Source organism: Pygocentrus nattereri, chromosome 15 (genome assembly GCF_015220715.1).
Source record: "Pygocentrus nattereri isolate fPygNat1 chromosome 15, fPygNat1.pri, whole genome shotgun sequence".
NCBI classification, from domain to species: Eukaryota; Metazoa; Chordata; class Actinopteri; order Characiformes; family Serrasalmidae; genus Pygocentrus; species Pygocentrus nattereri.
Window position 1 is genome coordinate 24008269 of NC_051225.1, and position 24746 is coordinate 24033014.

Genomic DNA, 24746 nt, shown 5'->3' on the forward strand with positions numbered 1-24746 from the left:
TCCTGCAACACTTGCATATTTACGCAAACTCCACGCTGGTCAGCTCTAACTTGCCCTGGCACCTGAAAGCTGATCTAGTCACACTGTAAAGAAATGACTGATTGGTGCGCGCATTAGCAAGACCTTACTGCGGAGTTGGATATCTGATATTTGACGGTTTTTGACAGTTCATACTGATCTAGGGGAGGAACCACCATGCCAGGGTCTGTGAAGCTACGCAGCATCAAAAAGTTTGGACATGAGAATGATGCCTATGACTTTTCAAATGAAGGTGAGGATGATGTGAGTTTATTTATGTCTTTAGTATGTAGTAATATAAAAAACACAAGTCTAGATGTTGAGAAGCTACACTGTGCTGTCATTTACATTTTTATTCTAATTGCAGAGCAAAATGCAGATTACATGTAAGTAGACCTGCTTAACTTCACTTCACAATGTCATTCACATGCTCAAAAAAAGCATTTTAACCTAATAATGTGCAGCTATTTTTAGCTCTGATTGGTTTAAATTGGTGAAAGTTTGTATGTGACTTGGATGAGCATCTAGCAGTAGTATCTTAAACTTTTCCTTTGATTGTTTTTAACTACATGCAATTTTCAGGAATTTTTCTCAATCAAATTGGGATTGTCTATTGTTTTGGTTAAAAAATTAGCTCTGTCAGTAGTCACATATCAGTTGATAAGTGGTTAAAAATCACTTTTTAGCCATTTGGCTTGATTAGTGTGATTTAAATGTCAGATTTGTGCTTAGGCAAGCTTGGAGCATATAGACTAAGTGAAATGAAATTTCAGATATGGTCATCAATACTTTAAAAACTCTGAAGGGATCTTTGTGTATATGTGCTATTTTTTTGCACTGAAAATGTTACATGAAATATGCCTAAGCATGAAAAACCAGGTTAAATTAATGCTAAATTAGAGATGCACCAATTTAGCAACTGTAGGCCGATGACTGATATTTCTCATATACAGTAATATGCAAATGTTTGGGTACCCCTTGCAAATTACATTGTGTTGTACATATCTTCTACATATCTTCTATGAGGAACCAATTTTGCACATTTTAAAGCACAAATCTGATGCTGTTGCTTCTTCTGCCTTGGTTGGTGCCGCTGCTCGCCAGCCTTCTGGACTGGCTTGACCACCACTGAGCTTCTTGCTTTACAACGCTGTGCAGTCCTCACCCTCAGATGCTGCTGCTACTGCATAATCATAAATTAATCAAGTTAACCACTGCTTTTCTTCCTACTTTTTACTATAATACTTTATACTAATAATGTTTGCTATCCAGTGTTGACCGTAGGAGAATGGATTCCCCTTCTGAGTCTTGGTTCCTCTCAAGGTTTCTTCCTCTTTAGGGAGTTTTTCCTTGCCACTGTCGCCGCTGGCTTGCTCATGGGCCTTGGATCCAGATTTTCTTATCTTTCTGTAATACTGATTGTTCTGTAAAGCTGCTTTGTGACAACATCTGTTGTAAAAAGTGCTATATAAATAAATTTGCTTCCTTGCTTGCTTGCTTTTTTTTATTTAACCATAACCATAATCAAGGTGATTCCCTGCAAAGGATATTTGAACTTATTTTCACTTATAAAATCGACAAAACTTAATTTGAGTGGGGGTGTTCAAACATTTGCATGCGACTGTAAGTTACTGAATGTATTTTTGCAGTGCCTACTGTATTTTCTTATGTTTTTTGCTTGTTCTAACATTGTAATGCATGGAGAAGCAAAGATTAATTGGTGGTAGTATTAATATAAATTGTTATGTGATCTAAACTAGAACTTATTCACTCATTTTGAGTTATAATAATTGTATATCTCATCACAGGACGGTTGCATCTTCTAAAAGCGATAAGAAGTAAGTTAATACTTTCTCCCACTTTGGCCCACAGATTGACAGTGTGTCAGGTTGACCTGAACTCTCTCTCCCTCTTTTTGTCAGGTCCAAAAAAGACAAGAAGAAGGATGAACCTACTATCCGAGTTGGGTTCTTTCAGCTGGTAAGGTTGTCATTTGAAGATGTGAAATAGAACTAAATTAATGATGGCGAAACTTATAACGAGTACATTTTCAGGATCTGTTAATTGTACCTTCCCAGAGGACATTTTTATTGCTCAAATGTTGCTCAGGAGACTTAATGGTGATTCTTCTAAAATTCCTCAAGAGAAACAGAGTCAGACAAAGAGGAGACATGAGATAAAGGAAAGAGATAAAGGAGAGATGAGAGTTTAGTTGCAGAGTGACTTGAGTGTTATTATCTCGGGCAACCTGAGCCCAGCGATCTCTAAAACTCAAGAGAAGAGACGTGAGATTACTGAACTCCTTTGCTCAGGAGAAATATTAAGCAGAACTCTTCTTTGTCTTTCAATCCGATCTCGTTGTCTAAGAAAACCTACAGAGATATTAAGAAGATCTCTCTCGTTTAATTTTTCTGTCCAATGGACTTTTTACTGAATTTTTTTATGTAAGTTGTTGGTTTGCTGTAGTTAGTATGGCTCATGGTTTTGACTAGCCTATATCAGTGCTACTTTCCACAGTGAGATACCAAAGGATTGGTTGATAGAATAATCCAATTTACACAATTTTCACTTTACCCCAAATGTACTCAACTGGCTAAGAGGGGTTTAGTATCTGAACACTTGTTTTTCACTAGTCTTCCAGTCAGCTACATCGGCCTTGCCTTTCTAAACAAGACTATAAAGCTAACCTAAGTCACTAACTTTGTCTTTGCCAATCAATTACATTTGGAGCATGTTGTATAGGCAGGAGTTCAGGATACTTTTTTATACTTTTTATATTATATTTTTTATACTTTGTATATTTTTAGGAGAGTGCTTTTAGAATATGTACCCTCTAAATTTCTAAAACATAAAGCATCTTTAAAAGAAACACCAGGAACCTGTATTTTTTTAACCTTTGTTGAATGTGTTGAGTTCATTATTAAACTCAGTTTTACTGAAGGGTTTTAAGGGATGATAAAACAAAACAGTCTCCTCATTAAAAAACTTCCCTTTTTATAGACAAATTTGCAAGATTTTTTTATTGAAATATGATCGTTTGCTTAGTTTATAAGAAATAGCGTTTGGCAGCAACAGTTGACTGAAGCAGACGATGAGAGCTAAAATAATATTGAGAATATTGTGACTTCATTTAAATTGTGTAGGAATAAAAGTGAACGCGTCTCCACTGCTCTAGAGTCCAGCGGCGGCACTTTACACCACTGCATTCGATGCTTTGCAATGCGTTGGGTGATGTAAGGCTTGGATGCAGCTGCTCGGCCATGGAAACCCATTCCATGAAGCTCTCTACGCTGTTCTTGAGCTCATCTGAAGGCCACATGAAGTTTGAAGGTCTGGAGGTTTGGAGGACTCAGCAGAAAGTTGGCAACCGCTGCCCACTATGCTCCTCAGCATCCGCTGACCTGGCTCTGTTATTTTACTTAGGCAACCACTTTGTGGCTGACTTGCTGTCGTGCCCAGTCGCTTCCACTTTGTTATAATACCACAGACTGTTGACTGTGGAATATTTAGTAGCGAGGAAATTTCACAACTGCACAGGTGGCGTCCTGTCACGGTACCCCGCTGGAATTCACTGAGCTCCCAGTAGTGACACATTCTTTCACAAATGTTTGTAGAAACAGTCTGCATACCTAGGCACTTGGGTTTATACCCCTGTGGCCATGGAAGTGATTGGAAGACCTGAATTCAATGATTTGGATGGGTACGTGAATACTTTTGGCAATATAATGCATCTACATGGGGAGTGAGTCTTCTTTCAACAGAGACCGCCATGATTCTAGTTTCAGTTGCTCACAATGGACATTGTGCTCCAAACACTGGCTCTAGAGAGTGTCTTGAAGTGGTAACTTGACTTTGGTGGCGCACTGGTTTAACTTGACCTTTGGTTACAGCAGTGGTTTGAAGGTGCTGGCTAACCATTTTGTGTTTTGAGACCCCACATTTTTAACAAATGGAGATCACACTTATTATTTAGCACAAGAAAAGGCAAGAGAAGGTGGATTCCTGTCGTCAAAGAAGTGAAAACATGAAAAAAGCAAAATGAAATCAGAACAGGCGACAGCAGAAAACTAGGATAAACACTGGTGTGGCCTTTCCCTGATGAAAATTGATGATGAGGGACAAATGTTTTCAGAGTGACACCTGTTTTCTGCTGGCCACTGTATGTGATGAGGGAGGGCTATTTAATTGGTTGTAATGTGCAACCTCACTGCTGGATGCAATAAATATTAAATATTACACATTGCACCTTTAAATAAAAAACAGCAGAGTTTTTCCCATTGGCCTTAACCATGTTTTCTAAATGTATTCTGAATATGTTACTTTTCATGTACTTTAATGGTATATAAATAGTTATTCCTGGTGCTAATGCAAATATTCACATTTTTCCTTGACCAGTTTCGGTTTGCTACCTGGAGGGAGGTGTGTATGATGATCTTCGGCTCTGTGTGTGCCATGCTGCACGGTTCAGCACAGCCGCTGATGCTGCTTGTTTTCGGCATGTTGACGGACACATTCATTGAGTACGACATTGAGCTGAACGAGCTCAGAGACCCAGAGAAACACTGCTTCAATAATACCATCCAATGGCGGAACCTCAGTGTTGAGCTGAACCTGGAGCTCAACATGACCAGATCGTGCGGGTAACTAAACAAATCACTGTCAGGGTTACAGTGTTTTCCATTATAAACTCTTTTCAGTACAAGGTAGAACCTTTTAAACCAGCCTGGTTGTATTTTCTACACAACAAGTAGCAGCTCATGAACAAATCTAATGAACTGGTTCTTGTCAATTAACAGGCTAAATCGATTTATGAGTCTAAATGAATCTTAAGGACATTTCTTGCCTCTAAAGTAAAACCATTCTAGATTTATTATTTATTAATCAATTTATTAATGGCATTTTTGTAGTATGTAAGCAATGTTTATGCCTGCCTATATTATAGACTTAAGAACTCAGGAAACTCACGAAATTCAAATGTAATCTGTCACAATTTAACCTAATAAAATGCCATACTATAGTGTAGATTATTAACAAGCTGTATGGATTTGCTTTGCCTTTATTTTTATTTCTGTAGACTGTAGCTGTCTGCCTGTAGTCTTTACAATAAAGCAGAAAGTACAATCATGTGTTTTTTTGGTTTATTTTTTCAGAGAATCTTGTTTGTTACTCAATAGTGCACAATGCCATTGTATTTATCTTTCTAGTAATTTATTAGCCAGGTAATACATATTAACTCAATTTTCCTTGCTTATTCATACATTTTAATATTGCAATCTTGGCACCGCTATTCTTATTCTGGCTCCTGTCTTTCTAACTTTTATGTATGTGTTGCTCATATTAAGAATTTTTTGTTTATTTCTATTTCCATATTTCCATCTCCTTTAGGCTTTTAGATATAGAATATGAGATGACCAATTTTGCCTACTACTATGTCGGCATTGGAAGTGCAGTCTTCATCCTAGGATACTTACAAGTGAGTCAGTGCACTGTTTGAGTATGTTGTATGACTTTATTTGGCATGAACTTGACTAATTACCCAGTTTTTTTAAACTTCAGTTCTGATTCTCCAGTTATATTTTCTTCTGTAACAAAGATTTTGCAGTTTTCATAATGTAAAGTTATGCTATACTATGCCACATAATTCCAATATAGGGTCATTCCATGCCAGCTCACCTCACTGAAAGACAATATAAAGACAAAGGTTCTATATAGAACGATGAACACTCAAAGAACCATTCGCATGCTTAAAATACACTTTGCATGGTAAAATCATTCTGCTGTTGTTATGATCTCAAGCTTACATTTTAGTGCTGTATAGACCCCTTTTCAAAAAGGTTGTATATAGATTTATACCGCTTTATTGGGAGGGAAACAAAGTAGTAATTAATGAATAATGATAATCAGTTAATTAATTAACAGATCATTAGTAGGACTATTTATTTTTATTTATAAACACATGTTGGGTCATTAACAGTGTAATAAGCAGTAGTTAGTACACAGTAATGGATAAATAAGTAATTAAATAATAATAAACTAAATTATCAGCGTACTCAGTGTACTCAATTACTAATTACTAAATTAGTTAATAAGGCTTAATGAACAGTTAACTAATATTATATAATAATAATTTAATTACTTAACAATTATATGGTAATATGGTATTACATATGTAATTAGTATTTAATTACATTAATTAATTATTAGCATATAATTATCATAATTGTGTGACCCTTAATGTACAGTGTTACCACACTGGACATAATATATCCTGAAATGAATTAGCCTGGTTTAGGCATTTATTAGTAAGAAACCAGTTGATATATATATATATAAAGAAGACCCAGTTCATATTTCAGCTTGAATTAGACTGAAATTGTTTCATGGCGTGAGCACACAAGTCCTGGGTGAATTGGAGTGGAATGACCCTTTAATTTAAGACACCATCAAAAGAGTCTGATATGTGGTCTTCTTGTCAGATCTCCATGTGGGTGTCGAGCGCTGCTCGACAAATTCAGATCATCCGCAAACTGTACTTCAGCAAAGTCATGAGGATGGAGATCGGCTGGTTCGACTGCAACTCTGTGGGAGAGCTCAATACACGCATGTCTGAGTAAGATCCGCTTACATGTCCACATATGTAGATACACACATGAAAACATACTGTCTTCACTACTAATACACATCAGTGTAAGACTGCTCTGTTATACGTCTGTATGATCTGCGCCACAGTGACATAAACAAGATAAATGATGCCATAGCCGACCAAGTCAGCATCTTCATTCAACGCTTCACCACCTTCCTCTGTGGCTTCCTCATGGGCTTTGCAAGGGGCTGGAAGCTGACGCTGGTCATCATCTCTGTGTCTCCCCTCATTGGAGTAGGAGCTGCTCTTATGGCTTTGGTGAGATTTTATTTTTAGAATAGACAAATATGAGAAATATTACACTAGTCAATATCAGAGACTTAGAAAGGACCTTAAAGCAACCTCTCTGCACAATTTCCACATAGCCAGCATCTAAAATGTGTGCTGGCCATAGAGCAGGATCAGTTGGAGGGGGTACATGTGTCTCAACAGTGGCTCTTGCCTCTCAGTGACAGGACTCACTCTGCCTTCAGAAGCGGTGGTTGTTTGAGGATGAGCCGTAACTCTACCTGAACTGGTAGTTGATGGTTGTTGGTCAGGACTGGGTGCTGTTGCAGAGTCTACAGACCTGCTGGTTGGTGCTTGATGTTGTGTGCTTGAACTGCTGGTGAATGGTTGATCACCTGAATCCTCCCCCTGGCCTTGAGTGCCTCCTTGCACATATCTAAGCATTGACCCTGCATTCAGAAATACAAGACAAAATACTCAGGGATTCTATACTGAAATACAATTTTGAACCATGGTACAAAAAACATTGCATACATTAATTAGATTTATGTAGGCCTATGTGTAAATCACTGGTACATGACAAAATTCAAGACACAATACACAAGGATTGATGGGGCACAATATAAAAATTATGTTTGAAAATTATGTAAAACATATTATTAATACATAATTTGAAAACTATGAATATGAAGGGGGAAATCTACATTACTGTAAGATTAAAAAATTTTAAATTACAGTTTCACCAGCAAATGTTGCCCTTTTGCCCTGCAAAATTTTAGTGCACTATTTCCTTTTCTCAGTAACAGCTTCTTGATAGTTACACATCTTTTTAAACCCACAATACTGAGTCTTCTCACAGAGGAAGGATGAACAGAAACACTGGTAGATTTTTTCAGATCTGAAGCAAGAGCGGAGCTCTCCTGTATCTGAAAGAAAGCTTTAAGTCCCATATATCCGATAGTGATAGTTTTTGGTGGTCTGCCAGGTTTTACATGGTTGTTAGGCATCCCACTTTCTTTTAACTCCTCTTTTCCACTTATTTTCCTTTGACCTTTAGATGCACATGAAAAAGAAATCTATATGGCAGCTGAGGTGTGTTTGGGTAGTTACTTGTGTGAATGTTAGCGTCTCCTTGAAGGGAAACAATGTCAGCGTCATTGAAGGTTGGGAGGACTTGATGGATGGATTAGTTAAGGTGGCAGAAAGCTGTACAAACACAGATAAATGTAAAAAATTAACTTGTACTTAATATCAAAATTGTGAATGGAAGTAAACAAAAGGGTGGTTTCTGACTTCTGCATAGTATTCTATCATATCAAAGAATACTAATCTGAAGTGATCAAAAGTTGTGAATGTCAGTTTATTTATTCATTTGTTTACTCACATTATGTTCATTATTTCAGATATTTTGGGAGTTTTTTATAATATAATCATTATAATATAATGTTCTATTTCTAATGCATTCCCTAAGGCCCTACCTTATTAAATCATTTTAAACATTGACATGAACCCAAATTGTTTTTATTATTAGTTTTTATTTTTATTTCATTTAAAACATTGATTCCAAACTTTTGAACTTTGGCTCTACACTTCTGATTTATGTATGCTAATCAAATGTCAGTATAAAAAGTTTTGTCCTGCATTGCAGTTTGTGGCTAAGCTGACGGGGCGCGAGCTGCAGGCGTACGCTAAAGCAGGTGCTGTAGCAGATGAGGTCCTGTCCTCTATCCGAACTGTGGCAGCTTTTGGAGGAGAAAAAAAAGAAGTGGAGAGGTGAGATGAGTCCTCTATAGAGATGTTTTGCTCTGGATTTTTCAACATTTCTGCATATTTCAGCCTTTGAGATGTAGACATTCAGAGTGGTTTGATGTTAAGTAGTTCACTGTGGAGAAACTTACCAACTCTGATGTATTTACAGCGGTGCTGACAGGAACCAGGGGTCACAATGTCTACAATGCAAATATAGCCATTTTATTTACTATCCAAAACCACTTTCTGGGGTTTTATACTTGTTGATGATAATAAAATAGGTGCAAATCTGAAAAGTTCTTTGCCATACAACACTTGCATGTACCTCTCTGCCATGTATATAAATGAATATGTTTTAGGCCAAATTCTTATCAGGCATGTATTCTTAATCATTTCATGTAATGGCTTTCTGAGCCCGCTGTAAACTCATCAGACATCTGGTTCCTATCACCACTACTGTGAGCAACCCTGACTCAGAATTCTCAGAACACTCTGGACATCTTTATTTATATTTTATCTACTGAGTTATGCAGATAGTTTGACATTGGTCGAATTCCATAACAAATTTTACAGTTCTTGTGTTCCATTTTCTCTTTGGCTCTTCTTCTGTAAGGTATGACAATAATCTGATCTCTGCTCAGCGCTGGGGCATTAGGAAAGGTCTAATCATGGGATTCTTCACCGGCTACTTGTGGTTCATTATATTCCTTTGTTATGCACTGGCCTTTTGGTATGGCTCCAGTTTAGTGATAGACACGGAGGAGTACACCCCTGGAACGCTGCTTCAGGTACACACACACACACACACACACACACACACACACTCTCAACAAGTTTCCCTACAAACGCATGCACAGACAGACATAACTAATGATGTCTATGTTTTCACAGGTGTTTTTTGGGGTGCTTATTGCAGCTTTGAACCTGGGGCAGGCATCCCCCTGTCTGGAGGCCTTCGCTTCAGGCCGAGGCGCAGCCACCACCATCTTTGAGACCATTGATCGTGTAAGAACTCTTTTACAGATACAGTGCAGTCTGCCGGTATTATCAGTCTATGTGATATGGGATGTCTGTGCTGGAGTGCTTACAAGATGAACAAGATTAACTCAGAAAGCTCAGAAATCATGTCTAGAAGCTCTCCCAAGATTCCTGAGAATATATAGAGGTCTAAATGAACAGGGGTAAAAGGGAAAGTAGGCAAAGTTAGAACAGATATTTGTTGATTGGTCAGTATGCCAGCAACAGAGAGTACTGGGGAATATGATTGCATGCTGAAATGAAACACTAACTATGAAATTAAAGTGCAAAATGCAAATTGACAGCTTTCAATATTTTGAAAATTTTCCACAACTCCAAAGTTCAGTCATAGAAGTTGGTTGCGTGTAATGCTTCTATTAAGTATTCCTAAACACATTCCTAAAAACATGTTATGTTGAGGCCTGAACTCTGGGGTGGCTAGTCCATTGTTTTGAGAACTCCAGCAGCTTCTCTGATTGATTTGCAGAAAAGTGAATAGCTGGTACCTAATGACCATTTTTACGGGAAATTACATAAATGCTAGGTGGTGCTTCACCTCCCTTGTCATCACCTCCATCAAACAAAAACACTCAACTAGCTAAAAGACCCTCCAAATACTGTGTTTTACTTGGATATATGTTGCAGTGTGGAAAGAAAGTGCATTTTGATTAATAAACTGTGCAAGAGTCGTTCAATATGTCACTATTTTAAAAGCTAAAAAGCCAATTACTGGATGATATGAACTCTCTGACCTCTGTTGGGAGAGCATTAAGAGTTAGACCTGTTCATTTCCAGGAGCCTGAGATAGACTGCCTATCTGAGGCTGGCTACAAGCTGGACAGAGTGAAGGGCGATTTGGAATTTCACAACGTGACCTTCTACTATCCTTCGAGACCTGAAGTCAAGGTACAAGCAGACCAGCAGCTCCACCACTTCCAGACCCTTACGGTTACCCAACGTATTGTATTGACCCTTAAATCTTTCAGAGATTCAAATAGTAACTACATAGTAACTTCATATCAACTCCACAGTGGTTGGTTGCAAATAAATCATAGCATTTATTATTAATATTACAAATATTAATATTACAACAGAAACTGTATATCATGCAGTCCTTCAGCCACAGTGACATTTATTGAAGCTAATTTATATTCTTTCTCACAGATCCTGGATCAGCTGAGCCTGCAGGTGAAGTCTGGGGAGACCACAGCATTTGTGGGGCCAAGCGGAGCAGGGAAAAGCACAGCTGTACAGCTTATCCAGCGCTTCTATGATCCCAAAGAGGGCATGGTAAGGAGCAAGGAGCTTTACATATCTGAGAATATGTAGACTACTTACATTACATCACTAGAAAAATGCGTTATCTGTTGACAGTGCTATGTGATCGTACATCTTAAACAATTCTTTGTGCATTAGTAAGGTGTTGCTGCTAGAGTGTTTCAGCTGGTTGCTTGGGTCTTGCTGAGCTGTTGGCTATGTTTTGATATGGCATTTGCAACCCTGTTGCTAGTTGGTTTCTGTATTAATTTGAGTAGTTGCTAGTTTGTTGCTAAGCAGTTGCTGTGGTGTGGTATTTCAGGTGGTTGCTAGGTGGTTTTTATGGTATCCTAGACCGTTGCTAGGTTGTTGCTAATTGGTTGCTATGGTATTGCTGGTGGTTGCTTGGCAGCTGCTGTGGTATTCTAGGTCATTGTTAGGATGTTGTTAGGTGGTTGCTATGGTATACCTGGTGGTTGCTAGGCAGTTAGTATGTTCCAGATGGTTGCTGTGGTATCTGATGATTGGTAGGGTGTATTTTGATTGTTGGTAAGGTACCTTTGGTGGGTGCTAGACAGTTTAAGGTGAGTTTCTTTCTGCATCTTCTTCATAAAAAGAGTAATATTACTCAGATAACAATGGTGCTGCATATCACATAGCAGTAAGCAACCACTGTTTTATAATATTTAATTACATAATTACATAATGAATTACATGTTTCCATTCAGGGTATATTGAGTCAGCACTTATCTCTTTACTTTAGAGTCAAAAATGAAAGCAAAGATGGGAAACTTAAAATGTGATTGAGAGTTCATAATCTGCACTTTCAATCAGATTTTCTATGCTTGTTCCATTGAGCTTTGAATAAGATATTGTTTACACTTGTTTACCCATCAGGGCCGCACTATATGAGAACTGTGGGTTGATCCATTAATCAAGTATTTTTCATTTATCATCTGCTTATGACAATGCAGATACATAAACATGTATAAAATGTAAAATTGTATTGCTCTTTCTCTGCTCTTATTTCAGGTCACTCTGGATGGTCATGATATCCGAGGTCTGAATATTCAGTGGCTCCGTTCACTCATCGGCATTGTAGAGCAGGAGCCAGTTCTATTTGCCACCACTATTGCTGAGAATATTCGCTACGGACGTCCCGGGGTGTCTCATGAAGACATCGTCAAAGCTGCCAAAGAGGCAAACGCCTACAATTTTATCATGGATTTACCACAGGTAGGCCGTACTACACCGCATATCTCTCTTACCTCCTCCCACACTTCACTTATGCCATGGGCACCCTCAGTGTCAAAAAAAAGCTAACACTTTATGAGGAGATTAACAGATTGTCTCTTGTAAAGTTTCTTCTTCCGTGTTTCAGAAATTTGACACAATGGTTGGTGAGGGTGGTGGGCAGATGAGTGGTGGTCAGAAGCAGCGAATTGCAATTGCACGAGCGTTGGTGAGGAATCCAAGGATCCTTTTGCTGGACATGGCTACCTCTGCACTAGACAATGAAAGTGAAGCTGTTGTACAGGAGGCCCTAGACAAGGTCAGTGATACACACAAAAGCAAGCACATGCAACTGTGGCCATCAACACTGTAACTGATTACAGTTCAGTTATTAATTGAATGACTTGTCCAGTAGCTACTATAAATTATTTAGTAAATACTACAAACAAATATGTATGTCATGGATTAGGTCATAAGAGTGAGAAACTGAGTGCAATTTAAGTTGTTTATACAGACTTAAAATTGTCTTGACATTGTGGAGCCACGATGCTTCTATATGTGTAACATGCTTGTGTGTTTCTGTTGAAGGTCCGATTGGGTCGCACTACAATTTCCATTGCCCACCGTTTGTCAACGATAAAGAATGCTGACATTATTGTGGGATTTGAGCACGGGCGAGCCGTGGAGAGAGGAAAACACAATGAGTTGCTGGACAGAAAGGGCGTTTACTTTACCTTAGTGACCCTACAGAGCCAGGGAGACAAAGCCCTCAACCAGAAAGCCCAACAGAGTAGGACATGCGCACACACACAGTTGATCATGCAGTTATGACAAACATGTAATAACTACCATTTGTGTTTGTAATTAGTGGCAGAGGGTGCTGGTACAGATCCTGATTCACAGAAGAGTCTTTCACGAGCAGGAAGCTATCGGGCAAGCCTCAGGTTAGAAAATTCAAACTATGCAAAGCCATGCATCTCCAGACAGTACAGATTACAATAAATTATGTCTTTTAAATGCGACACCTGACATTAAATACATTAAAGGAATAGTTCTGCAAAAAAGCTAATTTACATTATTTTCCGCTAACCCCAAATGCAGTCGATCAGCCAGGATGCTGCTTTAGGACAGTGAGGCTAATGGTACTAACAAACACTGGAAGTCAGTAGTCAGTTTTCAGAAAAAAAAAACATATACATATATACATACTTTTAAAGGTTATTTATATATATATATATATATATATATATATATATATATATATATATATATACACACTGCTCAAAAAAATAAAGGGAACACTCAAATAACACATCCTAGATCTGAATGAATGAAATATTCTCATTGAATACTTTGTTCTGTACAAGTTGAATGTGCTGACAACAAAATCACACAAAAATCATCAATGGAAATCAAATTTATTAAGCAATGGAGGCCTGGATTTGGAGTCACACACAAAATTAAAGTGGAAAAACACACTACAGGCTGATCCAACTTTGATGTAATGTCCTTAAAACAAGTCAAAATGAGGCTCAGTACTGTGTGTGGCCTGCAAGACATGATGTCCCAGATGTGCTCAATCGGATTCAGGTCTGGGGAACAGACGGGCCAGTCCATAGCTTCAATGCCTTCATCTTGCAGGAACTGCTGACACACTCCAGCCACATGAGGTCTAGCATTGTCCTGCATTAGGAGGAACCCAGGGCCAACCGCACCAGCATATGGTCTCACAAGGGGTCTGAGGATCTCATCTCTGTACCTAATGGCAGTCAGGCTACCTCTGGTGAGCACATGGAGGGCTGTGCGGCCCTCCAAAGAAATGCCAGCCCACACCATTACTGACCCACTGCCAAAACAGTTTGATTTCACAGAAGTTTGATTTACTTGGAGTTATATTGTGTTGTTTAAGTGTTCCCTTTATTTTTTGAGCAGTGTATATAAATAACCTTTAAAAGTCCCTCTGTCAGTTGAAAGAATCTTAACACTGAGATGGACACTGGGCCCAGATTTCCAGAATCTGGCTTAATTTATCAAAAATATTCCATTGTTCAATATTCCATCGCTCATCTGTCATTATTAGCAGAAGATGTCTGTAAAGAGTCAAATGTTAAAAAAGGCACATTATGCAGATGTGCACTGAGAAAGTATGCTCTGATGTTGAATTCCCGCACTCTGCGGGGGACATTGTGAAAATGCGTTCCCACCAGCAGCGATCTGAGCCAGGATTCGCTTGAACAGGCACCTTTCCTTTTTTGGCAAACCACAGTTCACTTCTTTAGTGTGGACTGTTTAGTGGGTGCTGGTAGAGTGTACACCTTTCAAAATGGGCCAAACTAAATAAAATGTTCAAAAAGTTTACCTTTATTTTGAAAGCAGTGGTTATGGGCTGTAAATTCTGTCTTTCTCTATGTTTCTTTGCAGGGCCTCCATTCGTCAAAGATCTCGATCACAATTGTCCAATGTTATCCCAGAGTCCTCGGTACCAATAGCAGGAGAACTGGGTCCAAGGTCATATGCTGAATCCTACATTTCCCAGGAGACCAAAGGAAAGGTCAGAAATGACCAGAATCATCACTCTGGCTCATATTTTACTACCAAAATACATACAAATTAATTAGCAAGACACTGTTGTGGATAAGTTCAGTGGTTATAAAACACTAAAGATAGATTTTTTAATTCATTTTACATAGCCATGAGACAGCTAATTCAGACATGACAATAATTGTGCTTTTATGTTAATGATTCAATTAATACCGCAGCTGCTGCCCCTAATAACACTATTACTCAACAACATATACTAATTTCTAGTAAGGTCTTTTAACTACAGGTCCAGTGATGCAGTTTGCTATTGTATGTGATCTGTAGAGTGTGCTTCCTGAAGATGAGGAAGAAGTGGTGGAACCGGCTCCTGTTACTCGTATTCTCAAGTACAATGCTCCTGAATGGCCTTACATGGTTTTCGGTTCTTTCGGAGCAGCTGTAAACGGTGGAGTCAATCCGGTGTACTCGCTACTTTTCAGCCAGATCCTGGCGGTGAGGGAGACTGCATGTGTCTAGAAAGAAATATGAAGGAGATCTTTCCTGTTGTGAAATCTTTACTGTTGTGCATCTTTTTGCTGTTAGAATTTTAACATTTTCACTCTCTTTCCTACATGCAGACATTCTCCATGTCTGACCCTGTTGCCCAGAGGAGAGAAATCAATGGAATTTGCCTGTTCTTCGTCATTGTTGGACTGATCACATTTTTCACACAAATGATTCAGGTAAGAAGAGAGTAATACAGAGTCTTCAAGTGGTCCACAGCTTTGGTTGTATTACCATAAATTGACGGTTATTCTCAGAAACATGACAAATACTGAGACCCAACCTGAAACCGTTTTTTTATTTTTTTTTTGAGAAAATTGGAACAATGATGCCTGGTTTAATAATTTAAGCAATTAAAATTGAACCTGAACGACATTTTCTTTTGCAACCTTTCACAATTTTTATACTATTCTTGGAATAAGCATTTTAAACCTTAACATATATATACCTAATTACGTAATTATATATCAAATGCCTGTTATCCTTTATTGTGTGCAAATTCCATGATGAATGGAGCAAAAGAAATGGCCCAAAATATTGTGGAAAAAAGTCTGATTCCATTAAAAGAAAAATGTTTTTTTCTTTTTCCTGTAAAGGTACAATTTTGGAGATACAACATTTTGACCTGACACATGATATACATACATAAATACATATAAAAATATAAATATATGAGAAATATATGATATATATATATATATATATATATAATAAAGTATTTTACAATTCTATCTCATTTCCACAATGCATTGACAGCCATCAAGGATTTCCTTCTGACTGTATGGTAATTAAGAGTATTAGGGTAAAAAAAAATGCCATCTTGTAAAAATAATAAAACAAACTTTATAAATCAAATAGACTAAATCATGTGAATCAATATTTATGATATGTTTTGAGACGGTTTTGTGAGAATAGTTAGTGAGAAAGTTTTTTGCCAGTTTCCATCCAATTTTTTTGTTGCTGGTTCCCACTGTGTCAGTCTCTCCTCTGTGTGAGTGGGTGAAGGTTACCACACAGTTTCTTTTAGTGCACGTGCTGCCAGTTTTTTCATACCTATCATGCCGCATTGACCAGCAGCTTTGTACATTTAGCCTGTAGTGTGCACTCAAAATGTTTGATAACCATATATGACTCAGTGTTGGATTTTAGCAATAGGGCTCGATGCTGTAGTAGCTCAGATGGATGAGCCACTCAGGGCCATGTGAATATGTTTTATAAAAGACAGAATCCACCCACTGGAATCCAGTTCTGCAGTATCCAAAAGCCCAGCTGTACTGCAGTAGACTGTTTCTAATGTATTTTCCCTCCTATTCTCCATTCTTCCTCCGTTGATCTTAAATCGTCACCTTCCTACCTCTGTCTCTACATCCTTCAGGGTTATTCGTTTTCTAAGTCTGGGGAGTTGCTGACCCGCAGACTGAGACGTGTAGGTTTCCAGGCAATGTTAGGCCAGGAGATTGGCTGGTTTGATGACCACAGGAACAGCCCTGGTGCTCTGGCCACAAGATTGGCCACAGATGCTTCACAAGTGCAGGGAGTAAGTTTCATAAAAACTGGATCTCCCACTATGATTAACAGGATTTCTCACCAAAGCTAACTGGCTTCCTGTTTTTGTGTACAGGCCACAGGATCACAGATCGGAATGATTGTGAACTCTCTGGCTAATATTGGCGTGGCCATCATTATCTCCTTCTACTTTAGCTGGAAGCTCACCCTTGTCATCATATGCTTCCTGCCCTTCCTTGCTCTTTCCGGGGGGTTACAGGCCAAGATGCTAACAGGCTTTGCAAAGCAAGACAAACAAGCTATGGAAGCAGCTGGACAGGTAGAGTCTGAGGAAGCAGCGTTGCATCTTTACTTTTGCACTGGAGCTATGAGGCTAATGTAGCTAACAAGGATAAAATTAACTGAAAACAGCAGCCATGGTCAAACCTGAATTGTGTCGGTTATATACTGATTTTGCATTATTTGCATCATTTTATTCATGTTTTGGTGGTGACCTAAAAGCATGGGACAGCATTTTTTAACTTTTTTGAAGTTTTCCATTAAAAAATTAAACTAATTATAAATGTAAATCTTTAAAATATAAGGGTTAGGGTTTGAGACAGATACCCATCAGAAAGTAACATATAAATGATGATTTGTGTACATTTAGCTCAATTAATGTCTTGGATTTGAATAGTTTTAAGTTAATCCTTGTAAATATCTAAGGTCTGAATACTTGCTTGTTCTTTTGAAAGGTTATTTTATTGTGTGACTGCAGTTTGAGCATTCCAGTTTGAGTTTAATTCAGTGGAATGGTGTGTATGTAATTTAGCCATGTAGGTTGCACAATAACTATTACTCATATTAGCCTTTTAGCTCATATTAGCCTTTTAGCTTTTAGTGTAAAATCACCAGGCATGGTGTTGGGTACCAAATGTGTTCTCTAATTAATCTTAAAGTCACTCTTTATATCTCTCTTTGTAAATGGTTGCAGATTTCTGGTGAGGCGCTCAGCAACATTCGCACTGTCGCTGGGCTGGGCAAGGAGCGCAAGTTTGTGGAGATGTATGAGGCTCAGCTGGAGGCACCGTATCGTGCTGCAATGAAGAAGGCAAATGTATACGGTGCCTGTTACGGATTTGCTCAGTGTGTGGTCTTCATGGCAAACTCTGCATCCTATCGGTTTGGTGGATACTTGGTCCGCCACGAGGGCCTTCATTTCAGCCTGGTTTTCAGGTGTGTAAGAGTTCCTGAGCTCAGGAAAGTCAAATGTGCTTTAAAAAAAGAAACTGAGTTATCTCAAAAAAGATGATGCGTTCAGATTTTTAAGTTTTCTCAGCAGATTCTGTAGACATCCTAGTGTTAGTATGTTTAATTTTAATGTAAAAATATGTTTTTTTTTGTTTGTTTTTCTAATGTTTCACTTTCAGTGAAAGAACGTTTTTAGGGTGAATTTGGCCAATATTAAGCCTCTAGATATCTGCAGTTTGTTGTCACCTTGCAAAATAGGCCTGACCGAAGCTAGACAGGAAGGTTGGCAACAAAAAAAAAATATTCTCCATATTGGTGCAATTACCAAGCTAGCTAACTTGCTAACCATGGCAATAACAAAACAAAAGCAAACACAATTACATACCCAGAAAAACGCAATGCTTCACACTAGTTAAAAAATTACATGACTGGCATGTTTGTGACAGTAGGGCCACTAGTGTACAGGTGCCTTTCGTCAGGGACCTAACATAACAACCTGGTTAACGCCTGCCGTAAACAGTAAAAATACAAAAGTGAATATATTATATCAGGTAATTATACACTCACTACAGCAGTGTACTTTTACAGTTATACAGTTTTAATTATTTAAAGTCCTCATTTAATGCAACTAAAATTGGGAATCAAGGATCTGAATGTAGGAATCAGGTGCATATGATTAGGATTGCGATAAAAATTGCAATCATCTGGAGCAAAACACATTAACAGTCAGTTGTACACTCTTGCTGTAGGCAAATAGTCTAATAAATGGTTCATGTGTTGATTCCAAACTCTAAGCCTGTGGTGTATTTAGTAGCCAGGTAAGTTCTTGAACCTGGATTATATTAGCAGAGGTGTATAAAGCTCTTTCTCTCATGGTAGGGTAATTTCTGCCATTGTGACCAGTGGAACAGCCCTGGGAAGAGCCTCGTCATATACACCAGACTACGCCAAAGCAAAGATCTCTGCAGCTCGGTTCTTCCAGCTGCTCGACCGTGTTCCTAAAATCTGTGTCTACAGTGACAAAGGAGACAAATGGGTGAATTTAACTTACAATATTTTACAAACAAACTCAGCCTTACCCAGAAAATGTGTCATAAGAAAATTATAATGAAAAGGAAGAAACTGTGTTCTGTATATCCAGTGCTCTAATATTCATGTCAATCTGTACATCTAGGCTGATTTTAAAGGAAATATTGAGTTTATGGACTGCAAGTTCACCTACCCAAGCCGGCCAGATATCCAGGTATTAAATGGGCTTTGTGTGAGTGTGAAGCCTGGTCAGACCCTCGCCTTTGTGGGCAGCAGCGGCTGTGGCAAAAGTACTAGTGTCCAGTTACTCGAGAGATTTTATGACCCAGATTCTGGAAAGGTGGTAAGAAAACATCAACACTACTACTAACACACTTAAATTTAATTAACCACATGTAATTTAATAATTGCATTGTTGCATTTCTGCTTTTGCTCTTTCTATGATAAAAAAATGACTATACTGTGTTTTTTCATTGTTATCTAGCGAATTGATGGACGTGAATCCACTCGTATCAATGTTCCATTCCTACGGTCCAAGATAGGGATTGTTTCCCAAGAGCCCATTCTGTTTGACTGCAGCATTGCAGAGAACATCCGTTATGGAGACAACCAAAGGGTGCTCAGCATGGATGATGTCATCTCTGCAGCCAAGAAGGCTCAACTCCATGATTTTGTCATGTCTCTTCCTGAGGTACTTTCTCAAAAGTAATGCAGGGTTAACTATTGGAAGCGTTTCCCAATGTCGAATCTTAAAGGCCATTCCAGCCTAAATCCAGAGTTTAATGTGTTATTTTGTGTTATTTGTTGTGCTATCCAGTATTTTGTTGCGCAGCTTTGCATCCCTCAGCTTTATTAGTTTTGCAGAATTCATGATTTTCTTTAATTCTCATGCTCTGATTCATTAGTGTTGTCTAAAATACACAGCGAGCATTATGCAAATACATCATATAATCCCTGTGGTGTCAACCAAATCTGATCGCTAGCCTAGCCGCTGATCTATAGGCTATGTACAAGCTACCTAGCATTACTGTAACCTCGGTCGTCATACTACATTAATAGTAATTTAAACATAAGCAATACAAAAGCAATACAAAATGTACACTCTCCGAAAAAAAGGACTGAAACTGTCACCAGGGCAATTCCCCTTTGTCAATGGGCTGGTGTCCTCAAGGGTGTACATCTCAGTACCTTTAGTCAGGGAACATAATTGTACCATAATCCACTGAAATTATATTTTCTAAATTGTATTGACTCCACACACCCTGACTGTTTCCAGGCTTTTTATTTTAATGTTCTGTTTTAAAACATTAGGCTATGAAAATGTACAAATATGTACTTTTCACTTGGAAAAACGTATTTCAGGTGCACAATTGGACCTTAAAACCACTGTTGTTTGTACCTTGAAGACAGAAAAATTTCTCTGCACAGAAGCTTTATTTCTAAAAGTGTATTATGATTAAAATGATGATTATGATTAAAGTGGCAAGGCTTACTTTTACAAACTGGTACATAATTACCAATACCAAGAAGGCCCAATGGGCTTTCAAGGGAACATGGCCATCAGAAATGCAGTCCTTGTCTGTCATTGATTCATTGAGAGCCAATTTACAAAGCCGTTCAGCTGGCTCATTAAAAGAAAAGAAGCCCTTAGCACTTTTTAAAAAAAACACATTTTTAACATTGCAATTTCATCCTTAAAATGTAGTTCTGGTAAGTTGGAATAAAGCCACTGTTACTTAGCAGTGAGTGACAGAGAAATGATGTATCAAGAAAAAAGGCACTATTGTCAGATATAGCAATACAGGTGGAGTGTCTTTTCAACCAGTCAACACTTGTCATTGTATCTAACTGTAAAAGTGAACTAAATTTCACTTCCAGGTAACAGTAGACACATTATTTTACCTCAAATAATATTTAATACATTTATGTTTTCATTCGTCAAAGTGTGAAATCCCACATTTATTTCCAAAGGTGCATATGTCCTTCATGAAGTTCCTTGTTCTGGAGGGTAGAAAAAAAACCATTGGATATTTAGAAAATAATAACATAAGCAGCCTTTCTGCTGGATATAATATGCATGACCACTCTTTTCTTATTGTTTCTGTCCTTGCAGAAGTATGACACTTATGTGGGCTCCCAAGGTTCACAGCTGTCTCGTGGTCAAAAGCAGCGCATCGCTATTGCCCGGGCCATAATACGGGACCCCAAAATCCTCCTGCTGGACGAGGCTACGTCAGCACTGGACACAGAGAGTGAGAAAGTAAGACAAAGAGCAAAACAAAGAGTTAAACAAAGTTACTATATTTACTGGCCACTTTTTTAGGTACTTGTACCATCTTTTGCCTTCAGAACTGCCTTAATTCTTCGAGGCATACTTTCAGCAAGGTGTTGGAAACATTCCTCAGAGATATTGTTTATTTATTTGAGTTACTGTTGCTTTTCTATCATCTTGAACCAGTCTGCCCATTCTCCTCTGACCTCTCACATCAACAAGGCATTTTCGTCCACAAAACTGCCGCTCACTGGACATTTTCTCTTTTTCTGACCATTCTCTGTAAACCCTAGAGATGGTTGAGCATAAAAATCCCAGTAGATCAGCAGTTTCTGAAATACTCAGACCAGCCCGTCTGGCACGAACAACCATGCCACGTTCAAAGTCACATTTCTTCCTCATTCTGATGCTCGGTCTGCACTTCAGCAAGTTGTCTTGACCACCTCTACATGCCTAAATGCATTGAGTTGCGACCATGTGATTGGATGATTAGCTATTCGTGTTAACAAGCAACTGAACACCTAATACACACCTGTACCTAATAAAGTGGCCGGTGAGTGTATATGCTAAATGTACAAACTCTCACTTGGTGTTTCTTTTTTTTCACCTCTTCTGGAACAGACTGTACAGGAAGCTTTGGATAAAGCGAGGGAAGGCCGAACCTGCATCGTCATTGCCCATCGCCTCTCCACCATCCAGAACTCTGACATCATAGCGGTGATGTCACGAGGTTATGTGATCGAGAAAGGCACACATGATCATCTCATGTCTTTGATGGGAGCTTATTATAAGCTGGTCACGACTGGAGCACCAATCAGCTAACTGTGTGCTACTGAACCAACCAGTGTCTAATGAGATCCAAATGGTTTATGTAAATTATAAACAGGAAAATTGAGGAAACTAATTTCTGGTCTTAAAACCTGCCTGATGCTAATGCAACTGAAAGTATAAATCCTGTTAAAAATTCACTTAATTATTACTCGATTTAAGCTGTTTATTTTTGATAACACATTGTACAGTTTGCTGTTATAGTTTTTATTTTAACATATGTACTCTCTCAGTCTGTCTTGTAAAGTGGTCTGTATTGTTTTAAACATATGTTTGTATGCAAAAGTTTAAGCATCTCGATCAAATGACATGTTTTGTTATTAGAAGTGTAATTATGTTAACACAACCTCTACAGAGAACACATTCTGCACATCATAAAGCACATTTACTGTTTATTTGCTGAATTTAACATGTTGAAAAAAAATAAAATGATGTGGCCTGTGTTTCCAATACATTAATTTCAATTGAATTAATAGATTAATTGATTGTGCATTAAAATGTGCACAAAAATGCCATATTTAAGTTCTCAGTAGAGGATGGGTCACTTAAAAATTCAACTAAACATGCAAGTTCATACTTTTGCATATGACTGTGAAACAATGAAAATGCATCTACAAAGAGTACAATTTTAATAGAGTGAAAGTGTTAGATTACATGTGCTTATTTTGTTGAATTGTTAAAAAAAAGACTGAAGTACTGAAGTCCATCTTTAATGAGCTCAGGCCCAGAGAAAGCGGCAGTGTTTCTGAATCCTGTTTATGTGTTCTTGTTCTTTGCATGACAGACTTTTAACTTGGAAGTTTTCCTGAGCCCATGCAATGATTTTCACTTCAGAATCGTGTCTGTTTTTAATGAGGTGCTGTCTGAGGGCCTAAAGAGAATGGCCAGCCAATATAGATTTTTCTGAATCTTTTCATTCATCATTCTTTTCATTATATTATGTCTGGTAGATGATGAAATAAATTTCTTTGCTATTTTATGTTGATAAATGTTATTCTTCAATTGTTGCACTACTTGCCCACAGTCTTTCACAGAGTGGTGAACCCCTCCCTATTTTTAGTTCAGAAATATTCAGCCTCTCTGGTGTGTTCTTTTTACACCCAATAGTGTTACTGACCTGTTGTCAAATAACCAACAGGTGTTTCTTTAAGCGATACACAACTTTACTAGTCCTTGACTGGCCCCCATCCCAACTTTTTTGAAATGTTTTGCACCTGTTGGCATCAAATTAAAAATAGGTATATATTTTTCAAAAAACAATAAAAGTTTCAACATGTTGCATTTGTGCTATTTGCAATTAAATATAGGCTTTTAATGTTTTGCAGATCATTACTTTCTGTTTTTGTTTACATTTTGCACAACTTTTTTAGAAACAGTGTTGTACCTTTCATTGCTCATTTTCCCCAATCAGTCCATAAACTGCTATTACCCTTACATGAGCTACTGTTACTCTTTATTAATGGCTATTACTCTCCATAAACTGCTATCCATGTTCTATGAACATTAGTCTTCCATAAGCTGCTACTGTTCTTTCATAAACTGCTCGGACTCTAGTTAGACTGTTCATTTATTTATTGACCAAACTAAAATATTTTTACCAATTTATTTTCAACCAAGAATTCATGTTGAGGCTTATATACTAAATTAATCAATAGCATTACTTTGGTTGTCATTAGGTAAGTTTTAAGAGATTTTTATTAACATCAGATAAAATATTAAGTAATTTAATATTTAAACAGGAGAATAATCACTGCCTCTCCATGGATCACCACCTTATCGTGGTGGAGGGGTTTGTGTGCTTGAATGATCCTAGGAGCTATGTTCTCTGGAGCAAAAGCTCCTGGTATGGTCTCTCTTGGCAAACTGGTCCTAGGTGACATGTCTGACAAAGTGTGATCCATAATAACCCCTATGAAAACAAGAAAACAGGGCTTGTGTACCCTGCCCGGAACAGGGTTACCGGGGTCCCACCCTGGAGCCAGGCCTGGAGGAGGGGCGCACCAGCGAGCGTCTGGTGGCTGGGCATTTACTCATGGTGCCCGGCCGGGCCCATCCCGAAGGAGTTACATGAGTCCCCCCTCCCATCGACCCACCACCAATGGGAGGGGCAGTAGTAGGGGTTTGGTGCTTTGGCATTCTGATCCTCGGTTGCTGAAACTGGCTTTTGGAACTTGGAACATTACCTCACTGGTGGGGAAGGAGCCTGAGTTGGTGCACGAGGTTGAGAGATACCGGCTAGATATAGTCAGGCTCACCTCAACACACAGCTTGGGCTCTGGGTCCAATCTCCTTGAGAGGGGCTGGACTTCATTCTTTTCTGGAGTAGCCCATGGTGAGAGGCGGCGGGCAGGTGTGGGCTTTCTCATAGCCCCTCGATGCGGTTCCAGTATGTTGGGGTTTTCTCCGGTGGTAGCTTCCCTACTCCTTCGGGTTGGGGAACGGGTCCTGACTGCTGTCTGTGCTTATACACCAAACAGCAGTTCAGAGTACCCAGCCTTCTTAGAGTCCTTGGGAAGGGTGGTAGAAAGTGCTCCTCCTGGAGACTCTATTGTCCTACTGGGGGACTTTAACGCTCACGTGGGCAATCACAATGAGACCTGGATGGGTGTGATTAGGAGGAATGGCCTCTCTGATCTGAACCCGAGTGGTGTT

The 24746-nt window shown here is 38.5% G+C and overlaps 1 protein-coding gene across 1 annotated transcript; it reads left to right on the forward strand.

Annotated features, from left to right (window-relative positions):
* abcb11b (ATP-binding cassette, sub-family B (MDR/TAP), member 11b) lies at positions 1-23083 on the forward strand. Its single transcript, XM_017716595.1, has 28 exons — positions 1-271; positions 386-404; positions 1827-1856; positions 1941-1998; positions 4414-4658; positions 5404-5491; positions 6495-6628; positions 6748-6919; positions 8538-8662; positions 9252-9426; positions 9530-9643; positions 10451-10561; positions 10820-10945; positions 11945-12148; positions 12294-12464; positions 12734-12935; positions 13014-13089; positions 14567-14696; positions 15011-15178; positions 15304-15408; positions 16605-16766; positions 16851-17054; positions 17709-17950; positions 18845-19001; positions 19140-19337; positions 19479-19685; positions 21108-21254; positions 21888-23083. The coding sequence occupies exons 1-28, from the start codon at positions 196-198 to the stop codon at positions 22086-22088; spliced, it is 4047 nt and encodes a 1348-aa protein (XP_017572084.1). The 5' UTR covers positions 1-195; the 3' UTR covers positions 22089-23083.
* Positions 23084-24746: the final 1663 nt, after the last annotated feature.

Bases quoted from the DNA above. Each gene is read 5' to 3' on its own strand.
- abcb11b (XM_017716595.1), top strand. From the start codon at position 196: ATGCCAGGGTCTGTGAAGCTACGCAGCATCAAAAAGTTTGGACATGAG. The intron at 6,629-6,747 runs GTAAGATCCGCT...TCTGCGCCACAG, and splicing joins CTCAATACACGCATGTCTGA to TGACATAAACAAGATAAATG. The intron at 12,465-12,733 runs GTCAGTGATACA...TTTCTGTTGAAG, and splicing joins TACAGGAGGCCCTAGACAAG to GTCCGATTGGGTCGCACTAC.